The following is a 16,747-nucleotide window of genomic DNA, read 5'->3' on the forward strand; positions in this document are numbered from 1 at the left end:
TACAGGAGCTGCCCTGATTTGTCTGATGAAAAGTCCACTTAGCCTAGACCTCAGAAAAGGACTGTTCAGGAAAAAGTAAAAGAAAGTAAAGTAAAAAAAGTAAAAGAAGACTAAAAGAACAGGGCATGATTTATGCCATTTATTGCCTCATGATTTATCCTTCTGGTTGTATCATAGAATCATAGAATGGTAGGGTTGGAAGGGACCTTTAGAGATCATCTAGTCCAACCCCCCTGCAGAAGCAGGTTCACCTAGATCAGGTCGCATAGGAACATGTCCAGGCGGGTCTTGAAGACCTCCAAGGAAGGAGACTCCACAACCCCTCTGGACAGCCTGTGCCAGGGCTCCCTCACCTGAACAGTGAAATAGGGTTTTTTTATGTTTAAGTGGAACTTTTTGTGTTCCAGCTTCATCCCATTACCCATTGTCCTGTTGCTAGCTACTATAGAAAAAAGGGATACAGAAATTGTTCATAGATCTCCTGAGACAGAGATCAAACACAGAATAATAGCCACCAAGGAACCTGTCAGCATTGATTCTGAGACTTGTGTAATAGATTTTTTTTTTCAAATTTACACCATTGTCCTCAAACGGCATCCTGTAACAATGACTTTAACAATATATATGAAAAAGCATCTTTTGCTTGTTTCAAATCTGATGCCTCAGAATTTCATCACATCCCTTCTAGTTCTTAGAATGAGAGAAACAGTAAGCATTGCTTCCTCATTCCCTTTCTCCATGCCCCTCTTTGTTTTGCAGACATGATTTTACTCTCCTATCCAGCCCAGCATTTTAAAGCTGGAAAACTCTAGCATAATTTCTCTCTACACAGAAAAACTATACAGCCAAACACATTTGTAAGTGTCCTTCATTCAGACATTTTTTGCCAGTGAAGAAAAAACAAAACAAAAACAATCTGAGGAGAGTACGAGGAAGTTAGACTTGCTAAAATGAGGGAAATACTCTTTCCACATGTTCCCATGACAACCCTGCCTGTAGAACTGCTGAGGCCAGTCACGGAGTGTGAAGATGCTGTGTCATTCCAACTGCATTTCAGCCTTCTCTTTTCATTTTCTCTGCATTCTTTCTTTCCCTGGTTTCCCTAAGTCCATCCTTCCAGGCTCTGAAACCTGAATATTCAAGTTCAAAATGTCATGGGACCACACATTCTTAAACCCCTAATGGCACAGCTGTTGTAATAAAACAATGGGGATGGAGCAGGGAACTCAATATTTGAAAAATCACACTCACAATTGCACAAGGTTCAGTATCTGTTCATAGTTATAATCTGAGCAGAAATTTGAGGGACAACAAGCAGGAGCTTGTTTTTCAGCCAGGCTTTGCCTCTCCCTGAGACCTCAGCTGAAGCAAATGTGAAGAGAAGACAATGCATCAGGTAATTTCATTCCAATTCAAAAACCAACTGGCATTTCAAAAACAACCTCTGTGATCTGCTTTAGGATCCTTTGTACAGTGAAGGGAAGCACAACCAAATGCACTAACTTTCACAGAGTTTTGTGCTGAAGCCATACTAAGCCTCAGCAAAAAAAACAGCTGAGTTCAATAAGGGCTGGGCACAAGTTGGGCTATGCATTTTCTGTGTGCAAATCCTGCCTGTAGCTGTTAGGAATAAAACCCACCTGGCATTACTCATCAGAATGAACTTGTATAGCAATATTTGTGCAGTGAGCCTAATACCTACTACCCTGTATCATGGGATAATTATTTTGTACCTTTGGCTGCTGCAATGCTATGTGTGGTATGACTTCTGTCAGAAAACATGTCTTATTTTTGTCTTTACCTTGTCAAAACATTGAAGCAGTACATTAATCATTAAAGGATTGTCAGTGCTGTAACAGATTGCATTTGTGATGCTCCAAAAGAAAACACCCACAAGCAGATAAGACAAGATGAGAATGAAACATACAGAAATGCAAACGTTGGTAGAAGGCAGGTGAGCAGGGTTGTGTTTTGCAGCAGAAAGAGTATGGTCAAAAATATGCCCATTGTTTTCTCTTCAGCATCAGGTGACTGTGCTCTGAAAACACTGGAAAGCTCCTAATCTTTTATTAGTATTTCTTCTCCTTTACCAGACCTTTAATTTTTCCAACATGTAAATCGACATAATTTTCCTTAACTCCTGTGAATTAATGAAGCAGCAGACACTCTGTTTTACAGGCAGAGAAAGGGAGACAGGGAAGTTTCACCCAGGGCTGCAGAAGGAGTCAGCACTTGACTCAGGTGGACAGGACATTAAACACTAGTTCACACTTAGTCTACATGTTACCTTTCCAGTATATGAATGATTGCTTTTAAATGAGAAGTCAGTGTGTACTGTTAATAAGTATATCTTTCTTTGCTCACGTAGAGTGAAAGCATCCTGTGTGGGTGTTCTGTTTGCTGTTGGACAAGCCTGAGGATGCTGAAGCTATGCGCTGATGCTCTGCGTGGGTGAATATCACCCACTTTATTCATAAGGTTGTCCTGGCAAGGAAATTTTCCCTACTCGATGCTATAGATGAATGAAGTCCGAAATAATATTGATCTTTTATGTTTTTTTGTTAGCTGCAACTTTGAGGTGGCAGAACTTAGAAACAATCCTCTGGAGAATAGTCTTGTACTGCTAGTTGCCTCCTGCCCTCGCCAAAGCTGTATTGTCACTGCCAGCACTGGCCTTGTGCTGCAGGAGACTGTGACTCAGCCACTGAGGAGATCTCCTGCAAGGTAGCACCTTGCCTGTGTAGTCACAGTTCATAGGGAAGGGAATCAACTCAACCATGCCTAAGTTTGACAAATATGTTGAGGATAAATGCTCTTGAGCATTCTCAAGACATTTTTAATTACCTGAAGAAAAATAACTTCTTTATTCTTGGGGTTTTGTCTCTTGCCTATACCCTGGGCAGTATCTTTGAAATCGCAGTATCTCCAGTAATGCTGTAGCATATAAGGCAGGCTGGGTATGTGATTTAACATAAACAATGCCTCTTGCGCTAGTCTTCCTTTATATCATGAAGATCCTGAACAAACTATCAATAAGATCCTAGTTTCTCAAAGCTTTGAAGGACGAGTGGCTGAAGTGGCATTTTTGTCCTATTCTTGGCCCATTCATTTCCTCCTCCAGATCCCAGCTTTGGGGCAATCAATGGGTCAGGCCCATAACATGTCAGGCTGGCAAGTTTCTTGACTGCTAAATTGTTCCTTTGTCACTGCACTGGTGGGGTTTAAGATTTTAATTCATTGAAAGAGTGATTTGTGTATCCTGACTTAGGTACTGGTGAGTAACATTAGGCTCCTCCTAAAATCAGTGCGGAGAACATTCAGGGGTGTTTCATCTCACCCCTAGTTATGTACTGAAAGAAGATGAGTTGAATAGCTCTGCAGCAATGCTGCTTTCTCTTTCTCTATAGGGGAGACTTTGTTGACTAGTTCAGACATGGACATTGGACTTCTTTTGCTGTAGTGCACAGAATCACATAGACTTTCACACTGAAGTGGAGCACTGAGAAATCAGATCACATGCATGTGCAACAAGATTTTTCCTGCAAAGCAGTTTCATGAGCACAAATGGTACTTCTGCAAGTGAAGCTGATGGGATAGTTCAGAAAATAAAGATGCTTACATTTGTCAGTGACTGCAGAATAAATCCCTATTCAACCAATTACACACCAGTTTGGCTTCAAAGCAATCTTAGCCCATTAAAGAAAAATGTCTATTTAAAGTATTCTGACTTTGTATTTAACAGATTGATTATCACCATTGCTGTTTGCCAAGCACACCCACACAAAAGAAATTCTCTTTGGAAACTGCCTAACGGCAGATTTGTCCATCAGACCAGAACAGCCTTGGATATATAATCATAATTTCTTCCTTAATTATGTGTTTACTCAGGACATTTAGAGATATTCTAGTCTTCTGGGTGAATAAGAACATTTGAAGAGAAGCAGTTCTGTCTCTACTTGAACATAGAGATGTCAAAAAGTTGAGCCTGCTGCTATGTCTCAGCATGCCTTGACTGCCTGACAATGGGCACTACATGGGGATAGGCAGTAAGTGATCTCAGTACCCCTTAGTGAGGTAGCACCAGCTTTCTCAGGAGCACCTCTGTGAGTGATAGCTGAAGCTGAAATTTATCCAGTCACCTTCATTTTGACCTACCTTTTCATGGTAGGAAGAAACTAGGAAGTTTGACCTGTTATGCTTAAACAGGACCCAGGGACCTGAGACTTTGATACATCAAATGATAGGTGTGGAGATGTGTAATCAGACAGGTGTTTTCTTGGAGGTGTCAGGCAGTGTGGCACAGAGGAGAGGTAGGAAAGCCCTGCACTGCTTGGATAGATAGATAGATAGATAGATAGATAGATAGATAGATAGATAGATAGATAGATGAATAGCCAGACCTTGCTGGAGGCCAAAGTCAAGGTCCTTCTGTTTTCTTTCAGGGAGATCTGCCCCTGACTGGCTTGTACATATAGTTGTACTCGGAGCTTAGGGTGGGAGATCTCTCCTATCCTCTTCTCCTTGTGCACTGACAGGGAGCATCATAGGCCTTTGTGACACATTGAAAAGATTTTGATATCCTTAACTCCTGTCACCTCAGCAGCATTTGTCTCCTCCTATCCCAACTCTGCCCAGAGATCCTCCAACATCTTCCATGGGGAAGCTGAATTTCAGTTCAAATCCTGATCCCGTTAACTGCAGTTAATCTGCTCTGAGCAAGTGACTGGAAAGTTGGCCAGAGGACCAAGGATGAAATCCTTGGGGATTTGAAGACTAGACTGAACTGGTTGATGTATTCCAGACCTTTACCGCCATTATTACATGAAGAGAGATGTTTTGCCTGTGATAAGGACTTTTTCCAGCTTGAGAGAACTGGTTTTGCACTGATCTGGGTAGGAAATAAGCTGCTGGCAACATTAACTGGGAACAATCCTCTTTTAATTCACTCCCTCTGCTCTTCCTTAAGGCTCATGGGCAGCTCATTTGGAGGCTTCTGTAGTTTTAGTCCTGCAAATGGGACCAAGGTGAAGCAGGAGGTGCTGGATATCTAGGAAGAGTGCAGGACAAGCTGGAGAATTAGGCCTTTTCAGACTCACCACAACTTTGTTTCTGTAGAGGAGATTGTATAATGCAAAGTCTTTCAAACTAAGGTTTGTGGTTCATCCATCATAGTAGTGTTGAAAATGATGGGGAGGAAAAATATTCATAGGACTATTTGGCCTGCTAACTATTGCGGGGGGGGATAACAATCCCCACTAAGAAATACGTGCTAGAGCTTTCCAGCGTGATCAACAGACCCCCTTTATTTCCATTTTTGTTTTACTTCCTTTTTCAAAAGAGGTCGTACTTCACTCTTTGGTTTCGCAAATGGATTTTCTGCCAGAAGAGGATTTCAGAGGTGCAGTGATTCAGCAAGACCCAGGACATTGAAGAATCACTGTCCTTTCAAGCATTATAGACAGTGTCAAAAAGCCAGCTGACCATCGTCACTCTGACACAATGATCACAACCTCAGACATGTCAGAAAACCTTAGCAATCAATGTATTTGATCATCCTTAGGACCTGCATTATTTATATCTGTTACTTAAATATCTCATGAGAAAAAAATCCATTATATTATGAAATAGATCATTTATAATGTAATTGGATACATACCTTGCACTGCTTCAGCTCCAGGCAGTACACAGTTTGAGTTACCAAATCAATACAAGGCATTCTTGGGACAATTTAGGCATGTCTGTACAAGGAGGTTGAACCAATTTCACTGTAGTTTTGTCTAATCTGAGTAAGCAAAACCAGCACAGACTTCACAGGGGTCCAAACCGCTCTTGTGGGCACAGTTGCTTGAGCTGCATTGTGTAGAAGAGTAGTCTGTTCTGGGGAACAAACTCATCAGCAGGGAACAGGGTGGAAATCTCAGCTTGTTTAGCCTCTGATGCTAATTTATCCAGACAAAAATGATGTGGTTTTACCAAAAACATTTTGTGTATGGTTTTAATTTATCTTTTTTTTTTTTTTTTTGCATTTCACATTTATAGTTTAACAGCACCCGTTCGCCCTCCCCAATTGAGTGTTGCCACATGACCCCATGGAGTAGAAAGGTACTGGAAAAACAAGCAATCCTCAACTAACAGCCCTGTCTCACTCTTCTCCCTTCCAGATCCTAACCCTTCCTCTTGCTTGCTTTTCACTTGCTAACTTTACTGCACTTAAAGAAGCCTTTTCTGTTTTTCTCATGACAGTAAGACAAAATAATGACTTTTTTTCCCCCTCCTCTTTCATCCTTCACTTTGGATGCGTTTAAGGAGCTCATGGCCGTGAGGCCACCTATCAAATTTAAAAGGCCTGAACTGGGACAGACTTGATAGCATTAGTAATTGTATTTCATTCTTTTGCATTGTTTTTGCCAAACTGCCCCTTTTCTTCTTCTTTTTTTTTTTTTTTTCCCTAAATGGTAAGAAATTGTTTGGGCAATGCCAGCACAACAGTAGGTATTTGTTCTCTGGCCATTTGGTGATGCCACCGTTTGGAGAGGAGGAGCTCTGGCAGACAAGGTCACTTAACCCGCTTTGTCTGGCAGTTCATTGTCATCCAGGAGAGGAATCAGCAACAAATGCGGCTTGTGTGTGTGTGTGCCAGTGCGTGTGTGCAAGGGTGGGTTTTTTTGCGTGCATGCAGCTAACTTTTAGGGGGGGAGTTACCTAGGAAACAAAGTCTTTTGTGCTTGAAGTTTATATGAGCTATTCACGTCTGCCGGGGATCGGCACAAAAGCTGCAGGCAGAGGGAAGGCTGTGATGTTTGACTGAAATCCCACGTGGGAAAAGGGGGTTTTCTGCGGGCGGGAGGAGGAGGAAGAGGAGGAAGCATGCGTTGTCTTGGGTCTGGGGGTGCTGCAGGAGGTGACATTGACAAGGTAAGTAAGTGCTCCCCAACAGTTTAAATAGTAGCAGTTTAAATAGTAGAGTTAAGATCTTAAATGCTTTTGGGGCTGGGCTGTAAATGCTGTTCAGCAAGCCTGAGATGGTTAATTCCCCTGGGATTTGTGAGGAGCCTGGGCGGAGGAATGGCAGAAGTACAATGGCAGCCCAGGCGTGATCCTGTGGTGTTCAACACCCGCCTGCTCAACGCCCTGCCAAGGAGCCAGAGAGCAGTATTTTATCTTCACCGTGTTTGCTACCTAAGCTAAAACTGGCAAATGGAGTGTAAACAACAGGCATGAGTGGGAAGGCTGGTAGTTAAGCAGCTGGGAATTCAGGACTGAAGAGAAAGACAGGCTGAAAGGTATTGTGCTTCATTTTAAAAAAAAACAAGAGGCAGACGGATGTCCTGGGCTGGTCGAGGAGTTGTCACAGCTTATAGAAGAACGTATTAATGGAAACAGAGAGAAATTAGGCAGAAAAAGGTAAGTGTTCCACCCTCTGCACCTTCCAAACAAAACAAAAACTTTTTTTTTTTGCAAACAAAGATACCCCAAAACCCAAGTTGGCAGCCAGCACCACGTGAAAATGCACTTAACGTATTTCTCTTTTACTAGATGAAATTATAGCGGCTTTTCAAGACAAAGTGTTGTTGGGGGATTTGTTATTTCTTCCCAAAGAAAACAAACCATCTGTGTTTCTTCCATGCAGCTTACTTTTCTCCCTGTTTCTTTATCTTCCGTATCTAGCGCTTCTCTCAACATGCTGTAAAAATGTGCATCGTTTCTAAACAACTCTTTGAATTTCTTCTGGTGGTGGCTACTCTTCTCTTTGGCCACCGTCCTCCTACCCTGGCACTGTTAACGCCTGCCACTTCCCACCACATAGCTGCTGGGTGGCTGTAACTCTGTTTTGCACATGGCCTGAGTTGGTAAAGAAGAAATGCAAATGGTTTTCTGAAGTACAGAGCGGTCTTCTTTAATACGTTGGTCCTTCTGGTGCTTGTCCTCAAAGGAATAGTTGTATGGAGCCGCTAGTAATCAGTGGATTTGGATGCCCAAAAGGTTGCAGATGCAGATGCGGGCTCACATGCCTAATGATGATGGTAACTGAGGGCACACTTGCAACAGCTATCCACAAATGCAGGACATGTCCCTTGTGACGTAGGAAATGTCCTGTAAATGTCATTGTACATATGCTGAATTCCAGTATGTTGAGGAGTTTTTCTCCTATTAGCAGAATAATGTTTTTCTGTTGAGAATAGCTTGTGCTGTGTCACTTAGATAGAACGATTCCTCCTTGTATCCCTGGAATTGATTTCTGATCTGTGTGTGCTTTGTTTCAAAATTAGCCCCATGTGCCTGAGTGGGAGACACTAATTTTGAATGTATTCATTTGCAGTCCCATCCACCAGAGGACGAAGATACAGATGTCATGTTAGGGCAGAGGCCGAAAAATCCAATACATAATATCCCTTCTACACTGGATAAACAAACCAATTGGAGTAAAGCACTACCTCTCCCAACTCCAGAGGAGAAAATGAAACAAGATGCCCAAGTGATTTCTTCTTGCATTATCCCCATCAATGTCACTGGTACAAATCTCTTCTATTTCTTTTTGTATTTATTGCATGGTTCAAGGGAGATCAAGTACTTATATTGTTTAATTTATTTGAAGTCACAGGATTGTGTGGTCTGGGGGCAAAGACCCTAGCTTCAGGATTTAGTTTCTAGGAGATAGTGGGCTAAATTCATCCCTCATGCATGACCACTGGAGTCACTGAAGTCACATCTAGGATTAATTTGGCCCATTTTTTCAGTCTTGTTGTACAGTGTAACGTAACACTGGTTCCCCGTATAAACAATGTACTTTTGTTGTGTATATAACCTACAATCTGTATTTACAAAGGCCTCAAATAACTTTTTGAACATAGCTGACTGAAGTAATGCAGAAAGCCGCTGAAATTAATCATATGATTATCATGTGTAGCAGGAGAAGAAAAACTAGAGAATGTAGGCTACTATTTGCAGTGCTTTATACATGTGAGGTCTGACTCTGTAGCATGCAAACCATCGCTCTGAGATCTCTTTACATGCAGCTATGCTGAAGGTATAGTAATGGCATTTTCTTTTATTTCTATAACATTTGGATACATTTGACTAGATTTATTTGAAGAATTTGTTTAGAGAAGCAGCAGGTATATCTTTTATTAAATGTGATAGATGACTTATTTCTGGAATAAAAAATCAGGCTGTTTTTCTCTTTCTCTTCCTCTCTTTCTCTCCTTCCAGAGGGCTGTGGTAAACATAAAGTTGATCTGAGTTTTCCTCAATAATATTTTGCACCAAGTTTTTATTAATATAAGAGCATCAAGTGGGTTGACTTCCAAGGTTATAGATTTGAATATAAACGATGAGGGGAAAAAAGCAAGAACCTTTCAGTTAGCTTTCATTCCCCAGAATGTTTGTATTAAATTCTATTTTCCCAGTAACTTGGGGGTTGTGGGGGAGGTCACAGGCCCTCACATGTCAGTGCTCTTTCCCGTGACTACCAGTGGTGTCCAGGCTTCCTGCAAGACAGGCTGGCAGGGTTCACCACAGTAGGTGAGCTGGAAAGGGCACAGTCCAGCTTCAGCCCCCAACCATGGGGCTCTGGGCTCATGGGGCTCACATCTGTCTTAGAGTGTCACGGTGACAAGTCCCCATCTGCTCCACAATCAGCTGAACGAATCCTCCTGGTGACAGAAATACAGGGTCTCAGTTCCCCTCCTCCCTGGCTGCAGTGGTGACACTGCACAGTGCTGCCAGTTCTGCCCAGGAAGGTGGCAGCCAGGCGCAGGTGTCCCTGCCACTGGGACAGGGCTTCTGGTCAGCTGGGGCCCCACAGGAGGAAAGCAGCTACCTGCACAGACCCTGCCAGGCTGGAGGTTGGGAGCTGGCTGGTTGAGGTCACAGGTTGTGGGCATTGCCGATGGAAATCCCAGCATAAAAGTCACAGGGAGTGTGGCACGTTTCCACGAGGTAAAGCTGGAGTTAAAATGATGCTCTTTCTAAATTCAGTACATGCCCTTAACTGGTGTAGGCTTTTTAATGTGGCTAATATCACCTAATGCAGTTCAGAGGACAGTTAGGCCTGGGACCAATGTTAACTTTTCCAGTAATAGCCATTTTTGCCTAGACTCCACCTGCCATACATTGGAACCAAATTTCCACTGATCAGTTTTACAGATCAAGAATGGTATGTAATCTTCTGGATGTTTATGTGTATCATTCTCATTAGCACTAATGGGAATAATTTGTATGCGTCACGGGGAGGACATGCCCTCTTCCACTTTCCTCTCGGAAATGACCCCCGTGCATCTGGCGCACAGAGCATGTTTGGCTAACTCACAGTTGCTGGAAAAACAGCAATGATGCTGATTGATTTTTTTGTTGTTGTTGTTTCAAAGAGTTTGCTTTCAGTTCTCTGGTTTTGTTTTTCAAGCTTCTCCCAACCCTGAGAAATGTTCACTTTTTTGAAAATGACTGTTATTGGAGTTACAGCACTTTTGTTTTATATTAAAGAAAGTTCTTCCTCTGCTTATTCCAGGGGCATTGGTGGTTACAGGACATCTGTCTGAAGCCTCTATTTCACTGTAGTAGATTTCAAGAAGAACTTTTACAAGAAAGTTACTTTTTAATGTTTTACATTGTTATGTAGTGTAATATGTATGTGTATGTCTGTGTATAATTATGTTTTCTATAATTATACGCTATTAAAATAGAGCTTCTTATCAGGATTAATTTTTTTAATTTTCCTTTTGTTTGGTTTAGTTTGTTTGTTTTTCTTAAGATTACAAACCACTGTACCAATGATCCTTATGTTAGTGTTTTTAGGGACCTGGCACATTTTTTCTGACCTGTCCCACGTCAACTTTAGAGAGCATGGCCATACAGTTGTGCAAAAAGCCAACACAGATGGGCATTGATCTTCTGATGGGCCTCCTTTTAGCTTTATTTTAACAACTCTGTTAAAAAAAAAAAAAAAAAAAAGAACAAAATTAAAGACATTTCCCTATGCTAATACCATGGAAACATGAAGAAAATGAGGAATTCCTGCTTATTCTGTGTGACTGTGGTTGTGAATAAGTGTGCCTGTGAACTTGGGCTCCTAAGTCCAAATCAGGATCTGGATTGATTGTGTGATCCAGTTCCCAGCATGGATTCCCAGGTATCCCACTGTGTTCTGAGCATTTGGGAAAATAAGGCCACTTACTGATGCATGCAGTTGCCCATTTATGTCACCCTTGGCCATGTGCGACCATCACGAAGAATGCTCTCTAAACTTGCACGGGCACTTGGCCCCATTTTAGCTGTCTCCTTCCTTTTTGAAATGTTAGCCCCCTTGGCATATTGGTCTCCTAAGGAGTGCCCAGCCTCTGCAATATGGTGTTGTACCCTTAAATTGTTTTCTTAGTTGCTTAAAATAAGTCAGGCTATAGCTGAACAGATTACTCTTTGCAGACAAGTTGCTGTCACTGTCCCTGTGACAGATGGACAAATAGCAATGAGAAATATGCCCTGTTACCAAGAGCTCTCAACTCTATTTTCCTTCCTTATTTTCTTTTCTTTTTTCTTCTTTTTCCTTTTTTTTTTTTTTTTTTTTTTACTCCTTCTGTTATTTTTGGCAGACGAGGCTGCTGAGGGGGAGCTGGAATTAGATGTAAAACTGTGATATACTGTGATATAATTTACATAAGAGCTACATAAGGGTTCCCTTATGTTTATTCACAGGCTTAATCCAAGCTCACATACCTCCACTGTGTTCCAGCCATGACAATTTGTTTACTATTTCTAAAGGCTAATGAGACCTATTTATGGGTTGCAGGAGTTGGTTTTGACAGAGAGGCTAGTATACGCTGCTCTCTTGTTCATTCACAATCTGTACTACAGCGGAGACGAAAGTTGAGGAGGAGGAAAACCATCTCTGGCATCCCCAGAAGAGTGCAACAAGAAATAGGTGTAGTATAAATACAAATCTTCCATAGATAGCTTTCTAACCAACTTAAATTGCAGGGATACGAGCTGGTAGCCAGCCTTCCAAATAAACAAAACCTTGAAAAAGTAAATGCTTATGGAGTTTGGGAATGACGTGGTTTGGTGTTTTTTATTTACTACAGTAAGCAAAGCTATATTACTCCATATGGCCTTGATGGACTGGGGGCCTTACTGAGTAATATAGATGTATGTGTTCAGTTCTTATCGTGTAAATGTTAATCAGTTCTTTTTTTTTTCATTTTATTTCTGTTATGAACCCATAGTTATGTGCATAAAAAGTAACTAGATTAAGTGAAAGTTTTTTCTTGCGTGAGGAGAGCTTAAGGTAAAGAACTGACAGATGTTGCTCAGCACAGTGATGACGAGCTGTCACAACAGCCGGATAACTCACTAAGATGAGGATATCTGCCTTAGAGACAGCTGCTGGTACCCTACAGAAGATGTTCCTTTTATTTATCACACTCATATTCAACTCCTTCCTTTTATTCTTTATTACCAAGAATATTTGCCCAAAACTGAGTGACTTTTTGTCCCAGTTAAAGTAGGAGCAACTCCACTGAGGGCAAATGCAGTGTGAAACTGGTATTAACTCAAAACACAACTAACAGGATCATTACTTCTTGATGTACGTCTGCACCTGAAAATAGTTCTGGTATCTCTGTCCGTTGCTGTGAAGGAGAAGGAATGTATTTATCATAGGGAATAAGCAACCAGAGAACCTATGAAAGAAAGATCCTGTTGCCTTGCAAATATTCTCGGTAGTAAAGAAGCAGGAGAAGTAGTCAAAACGGAATTATTCTGAAAAGCTCGTGGAGTGTTTTGTCCAGCAGCTGCTCCTGAAAACTGTCTTTAACTAATCAAAATAGAGTGTCAAAAAACTGAAAACTTAATATTTAGCATAATATTTACCACAGCACAGATCAGCTCCGCGTGAGATCACATTGCAGAAATAGGAGAACTGAGATCACATTGCAGGACTAAGAGAATTTCCCCACCTTGCTGGGATGAAGTCTGCCGTATATACCCTTTATAGCAAAGTTAAATTTGGTCCACTGCTCAGCAAGATTAAAAAATAAAATAATACAGCAGATACTACTTCTTGGTTTGCTCCGCGGGTTGTCTCGTGCCTACAGGCACAGAGCTGTGTCCTGCTCACTTGGCTTTCCATGTGTCCTAGATTCAGATGAGTCGCCAGTGGCGAGAGAGCGCAATGTGATTGTGCACGCAAACCCAGACCTCTCCGGCTCTGGCAGCAGGAGGTCAGGGACCCGGGACTCAGAGTGCCAGACGGAAGAAATCCTGATAGCCGCTCCCTCCCGTCGGCGGATCCGCGCTCAGAGGGGGCAGAGTGTCGTGGCCTCCCTCTCACACTCTGCCGGCAACATCCTGGTGCTGGCAGACAACGGGGACGCTGCCGTCTTCGCGGCTGCTGTAAGCAACCGCATCCGCTCACGGAGCCTTCCTCGTGAGGGCGCTCGGGCCAGTGAGGACCATCAGGATGCCACCACCAAGAGTGCAGGGTATGAAGAGGAGCGTTTCCTAGCTGGCCAGGAGAGGATCCCAAAAAAGGGGAAGGAGGTCTTGACCAAGCAGGGCTCACAGGAACACCAGCCCATTGGTTTAAGTTGTCCTCAGCACCTGCACAGCCCTGAACACAGCATTGGTGAGAGAGGCAGATCGCGACTGTCAAGGATGGCCGATTCGGGCAGTTGTGAGATCTCATCCAACTCGGACACTTTCGGGAGCCCCATTCACTCTATCTCCACGGCAGGAGTCCTGCTCAGCAGCCACATGGACCAGAAAGATGACCATCAGTCCTCCAGTGGCAACTGGAGCGGGAGCAGCTCCACGTGTCCCTCCCAGACATCTGAAACCATTCCTCCTGCTGCCTCTCCTCCGCTGACAGGCTCTTCACACTGTGACTCCGAGCTGTCACTCAACACTGCTCCTAATGCCAACGAGGACTCCAGTGTCTTCATCACGGAGCAGTTTGGTGACCACACAGACAAGATCAGAGGCCACAGAGCAAGCTCCTTCACCTCCACCGTCGCGGATTTACTGGATGACCCCAACAACAGCAACACAAGCGACAGTGAGTGGAACTACCTGCACCATCACCACGATGCCTCCTGTCGCCAGGACTTCAGCCCTGAGCGCCCAAAGGCCGACAGCCTGGGATGCCCCAGCTTCACCAGCATGGCCACCTATGACAGCTTCCTTGAAAAGACTCCCTCTGACAAGGCAGACACTAGCTCACACTTTTCCGTGGATACTGAAGGATACTATACCTCCATGCACTTTGACTGCGGTCTCAAGGGTAATAAAAGCTATATTTGCAACTATGCAGCCACAGGCTCTGAGAGTGGCCAGACCGAGAGTATGACCTCCAGCCTGGCTGACTGTGCCTGGCAGGAGTGTGTGAGCCACAGGAAGCAGGGACGGCAGAGCATCTCACTGAAGAAACCAAAGGCAAAGCCAGCTCCGCCAAAACGCAGCTCATCTTTGAGGAAATCGGAAGGCAGCATCGACCTCCCCGACAAGAAAGAACCAAAGATCAGCAGTGGGCAGCACGTCTCTCACACTGCTAGGGAGATGAAGCTACCCCTTGAGTTTTCAAACACACCTTCCCGAGTGGAAGGCCCCAACCTGCCGGCCAAGCAGGAGCTCCCCTGGGTGAACCAGGCCGATGGCGGGTTAAAAGACACTCCGTTCAACACCGCCGATATCCCTTCCTTTAAAGATGAAGGTGCTGAACAACCTCACTATGCAGACCTCTGGCTTCTGAACGACTTGAAATCCAGCGATCCTTACAGATCCTTGTCCAATTCAAGCACCGCTACGGGTACTACAGTCATAGAATGCATCAAATCACCAGAGAGCTCTGAATCCCAGACATCCCAGTCTGGGTCACGAGCCACCACCCCGTCCCTCCCTTCAGTTGATAATGAGTTTAAGCTGGCCTCCCCCGAGAAGCTGGCGGGGTTAGCCTCACCCTCCAGTGGATATTCCAGCCAGTCAGAGACACCCACTTCTTCTTTTCCAACTGCTTTCTTTTCGGGACCCTTGTCTCCAGGAGGAAGCAAGAGGAAGCCAAAAGTACCAGAGAGGAAGTCGTCGCTGCAGCAGTCACTCTCGAAAGACAGCACCGCCTCGGTGAGCAAAGACCTTGAACTTCCAATTATACCTCCTACTCACCTTGACCTAAGTGCTCTTCACAACGTCTTGAGCAAGCCGTTCACTCACAGGCACCAGCTGCATGCCTTCAGCCATGGCAAGCAGAGCGCTGTCGGGGAAGCCCTGCATCCCAGCCCTCCCTCTGCCCTTGCCATCACACCCTCAGTTCTCAAGTCTGTCCATCTCCGGGCAGTCAACAAGCCTGAAGGAAGCAAACAGAAAGGCAGCATCCCAGATTTGCTCTGCATACAGGAGGCCGCCTTGATGGCGACTGACGTTTCTCCTGGCAAAATGAGGCCACTTTTAGCTAAGAAGCCAGTATCGCGCCAGTACTCTGCAGAGGAGGCCATCATGTCCTATGTTGATGCTTCCCCGGCAGAAATGGGACCCAGAAAGCCACCTTTAGAGAAAAGCTCCTCTTTCAGTGGGCAAAACAACTGTGAGCGAGAAACTATAACTTCAGCCAGCATGAGCCTGGTTGAAGTCAAACCCGAGAAGGACCAAACATACCCAGCTGCTGAGTGCTTGCCGGGAAGCGCTCTGAATCAGACATATGTCAACTCCACAGATGGATTTCTAAAGGGCTCAACTGTCCTTATAGGTGATGATGAAGCAAAGAAACCTGGCCAGGACGCAGAAATGGAGCACAACCTTCAGCAAGGGCAGGCTCAGCGGGAGCTCTCTACAGGTGGTGAAGGAAGGGTGGAAGATGGGCCAGCAGATGAAAGCCCAGCTGAGGTCCAGGCAGCAGCCGTCAGCAATCAGCTTAAGCACCAACCCGATGTGAGCCACCATGTGCCTGGGAATATCAGCTACAAAGCAGAGACGGCAGCAAATTCACTCAGTGAAGCGAGTGGCAAGCAGGAAAATGATATCACATCAGGTATCCCAACCAGAAGTGCCTCTGATGACGGCAGGGTGGATGAGATGACAGGCAGTATGGACGAGCCTTCGCTGAAAGGTCAGTTGTGAACTCTTTCTGTATTATACCTGTTCATGTGGCTTTGGACGTGTCTGGTAGTGGAGTCAAAAAGCAGGCTGGAATTGCAAATCAGCCTGTCTCTGTAGGTTTAAGCACAGACCCCCCTAATCTGATAGCTGGCCATACAACCAATACTTTACGCCTTTTCAGTGTATTCATCATAGCATATTTCTCTTGATATTTTTTTCCTTCCTTGTGCTGCATTTCAGAAGAAAAGATAAAAGAGACGAGTACTAATACTGGGTACAGAGGAGCCTTATTATCATAGCTGTATGGTAAACAGGAGATGCCGGTCCCTAGCCTACTTTGTGGGCTGCAACATGTGACATACACAATGTTTAGATTAGAGGATAAAGTCTATGGGGTTGTATTGGCTGCCCAGTTGTGATCTGAGTTGGTGTCTCACCCAGGTGGTGCTGTTATAAAGCACGGCAGGGTCTGACTCACAGCATATCCTCTTTTCTTGTTTAAGAGTCCTCTCCAAGTGATGAGTCCATCATATCTCCACTGAGCGAGGAGTCACAGGCTGATGCTGAGGATGTCTTTGTGTCTCCAAACAAACCCCGCACTACTGAGGATCTGTTTGCAGTCATTCACAGGTGACCTAAACTTGTGGCAATGGGAAATGGCAACACA

The 16,747-nt window shown here is 44.1% G+C and overlaps 1 protein-coding gene across 1 annotated transcript in view; it reads left to right on the forward strand.

Annotated features, from left to right (window-relative positions):
• The window catches only part of NHS (NHS actin remodeling regulator), a 262,317-nt gene that overhangs the window by 240,706 nt on the left and 4,864 nt on the right, over positions 1-16,747 (forward strand). Inside the window, exons 4-8 of the mRNA XM_061999239.1 lie at positions 6,040-6,102; positions 8,321-8,513; positions 11,786-11,917; positions 13,133-16,090; positions 16,584-16,710. Coding sequence (XP_061855223.1) covers positions 6,040-6,102; positions 8,321-8,513; positions 11,786-11,917; positions 13,133-16,090; positions 16,584-16,710 — 3,473 coding nt within the window. The remainder of the gene's footprint in view (positions 1-6,039; positions 6,103-8,320; positions 8,514-11,785; positions 11,918-13,132; positions 16,091-16,583; positions 16,711-16,747) is intronic.

This window comes from Colius striatus, chromosome 1 (genome assembly GCF_028858725.1).
Source record: "Colius striatus isolate bColStr4 chromosome 1, bColStr4.1.hap1, whole genome shotgun sequence".
Lineage (NCBI taxonomy): Eukaryota > Metazoa > Chordata > Aves > Coliiformes > Coliidae > Colius > Colius striatus.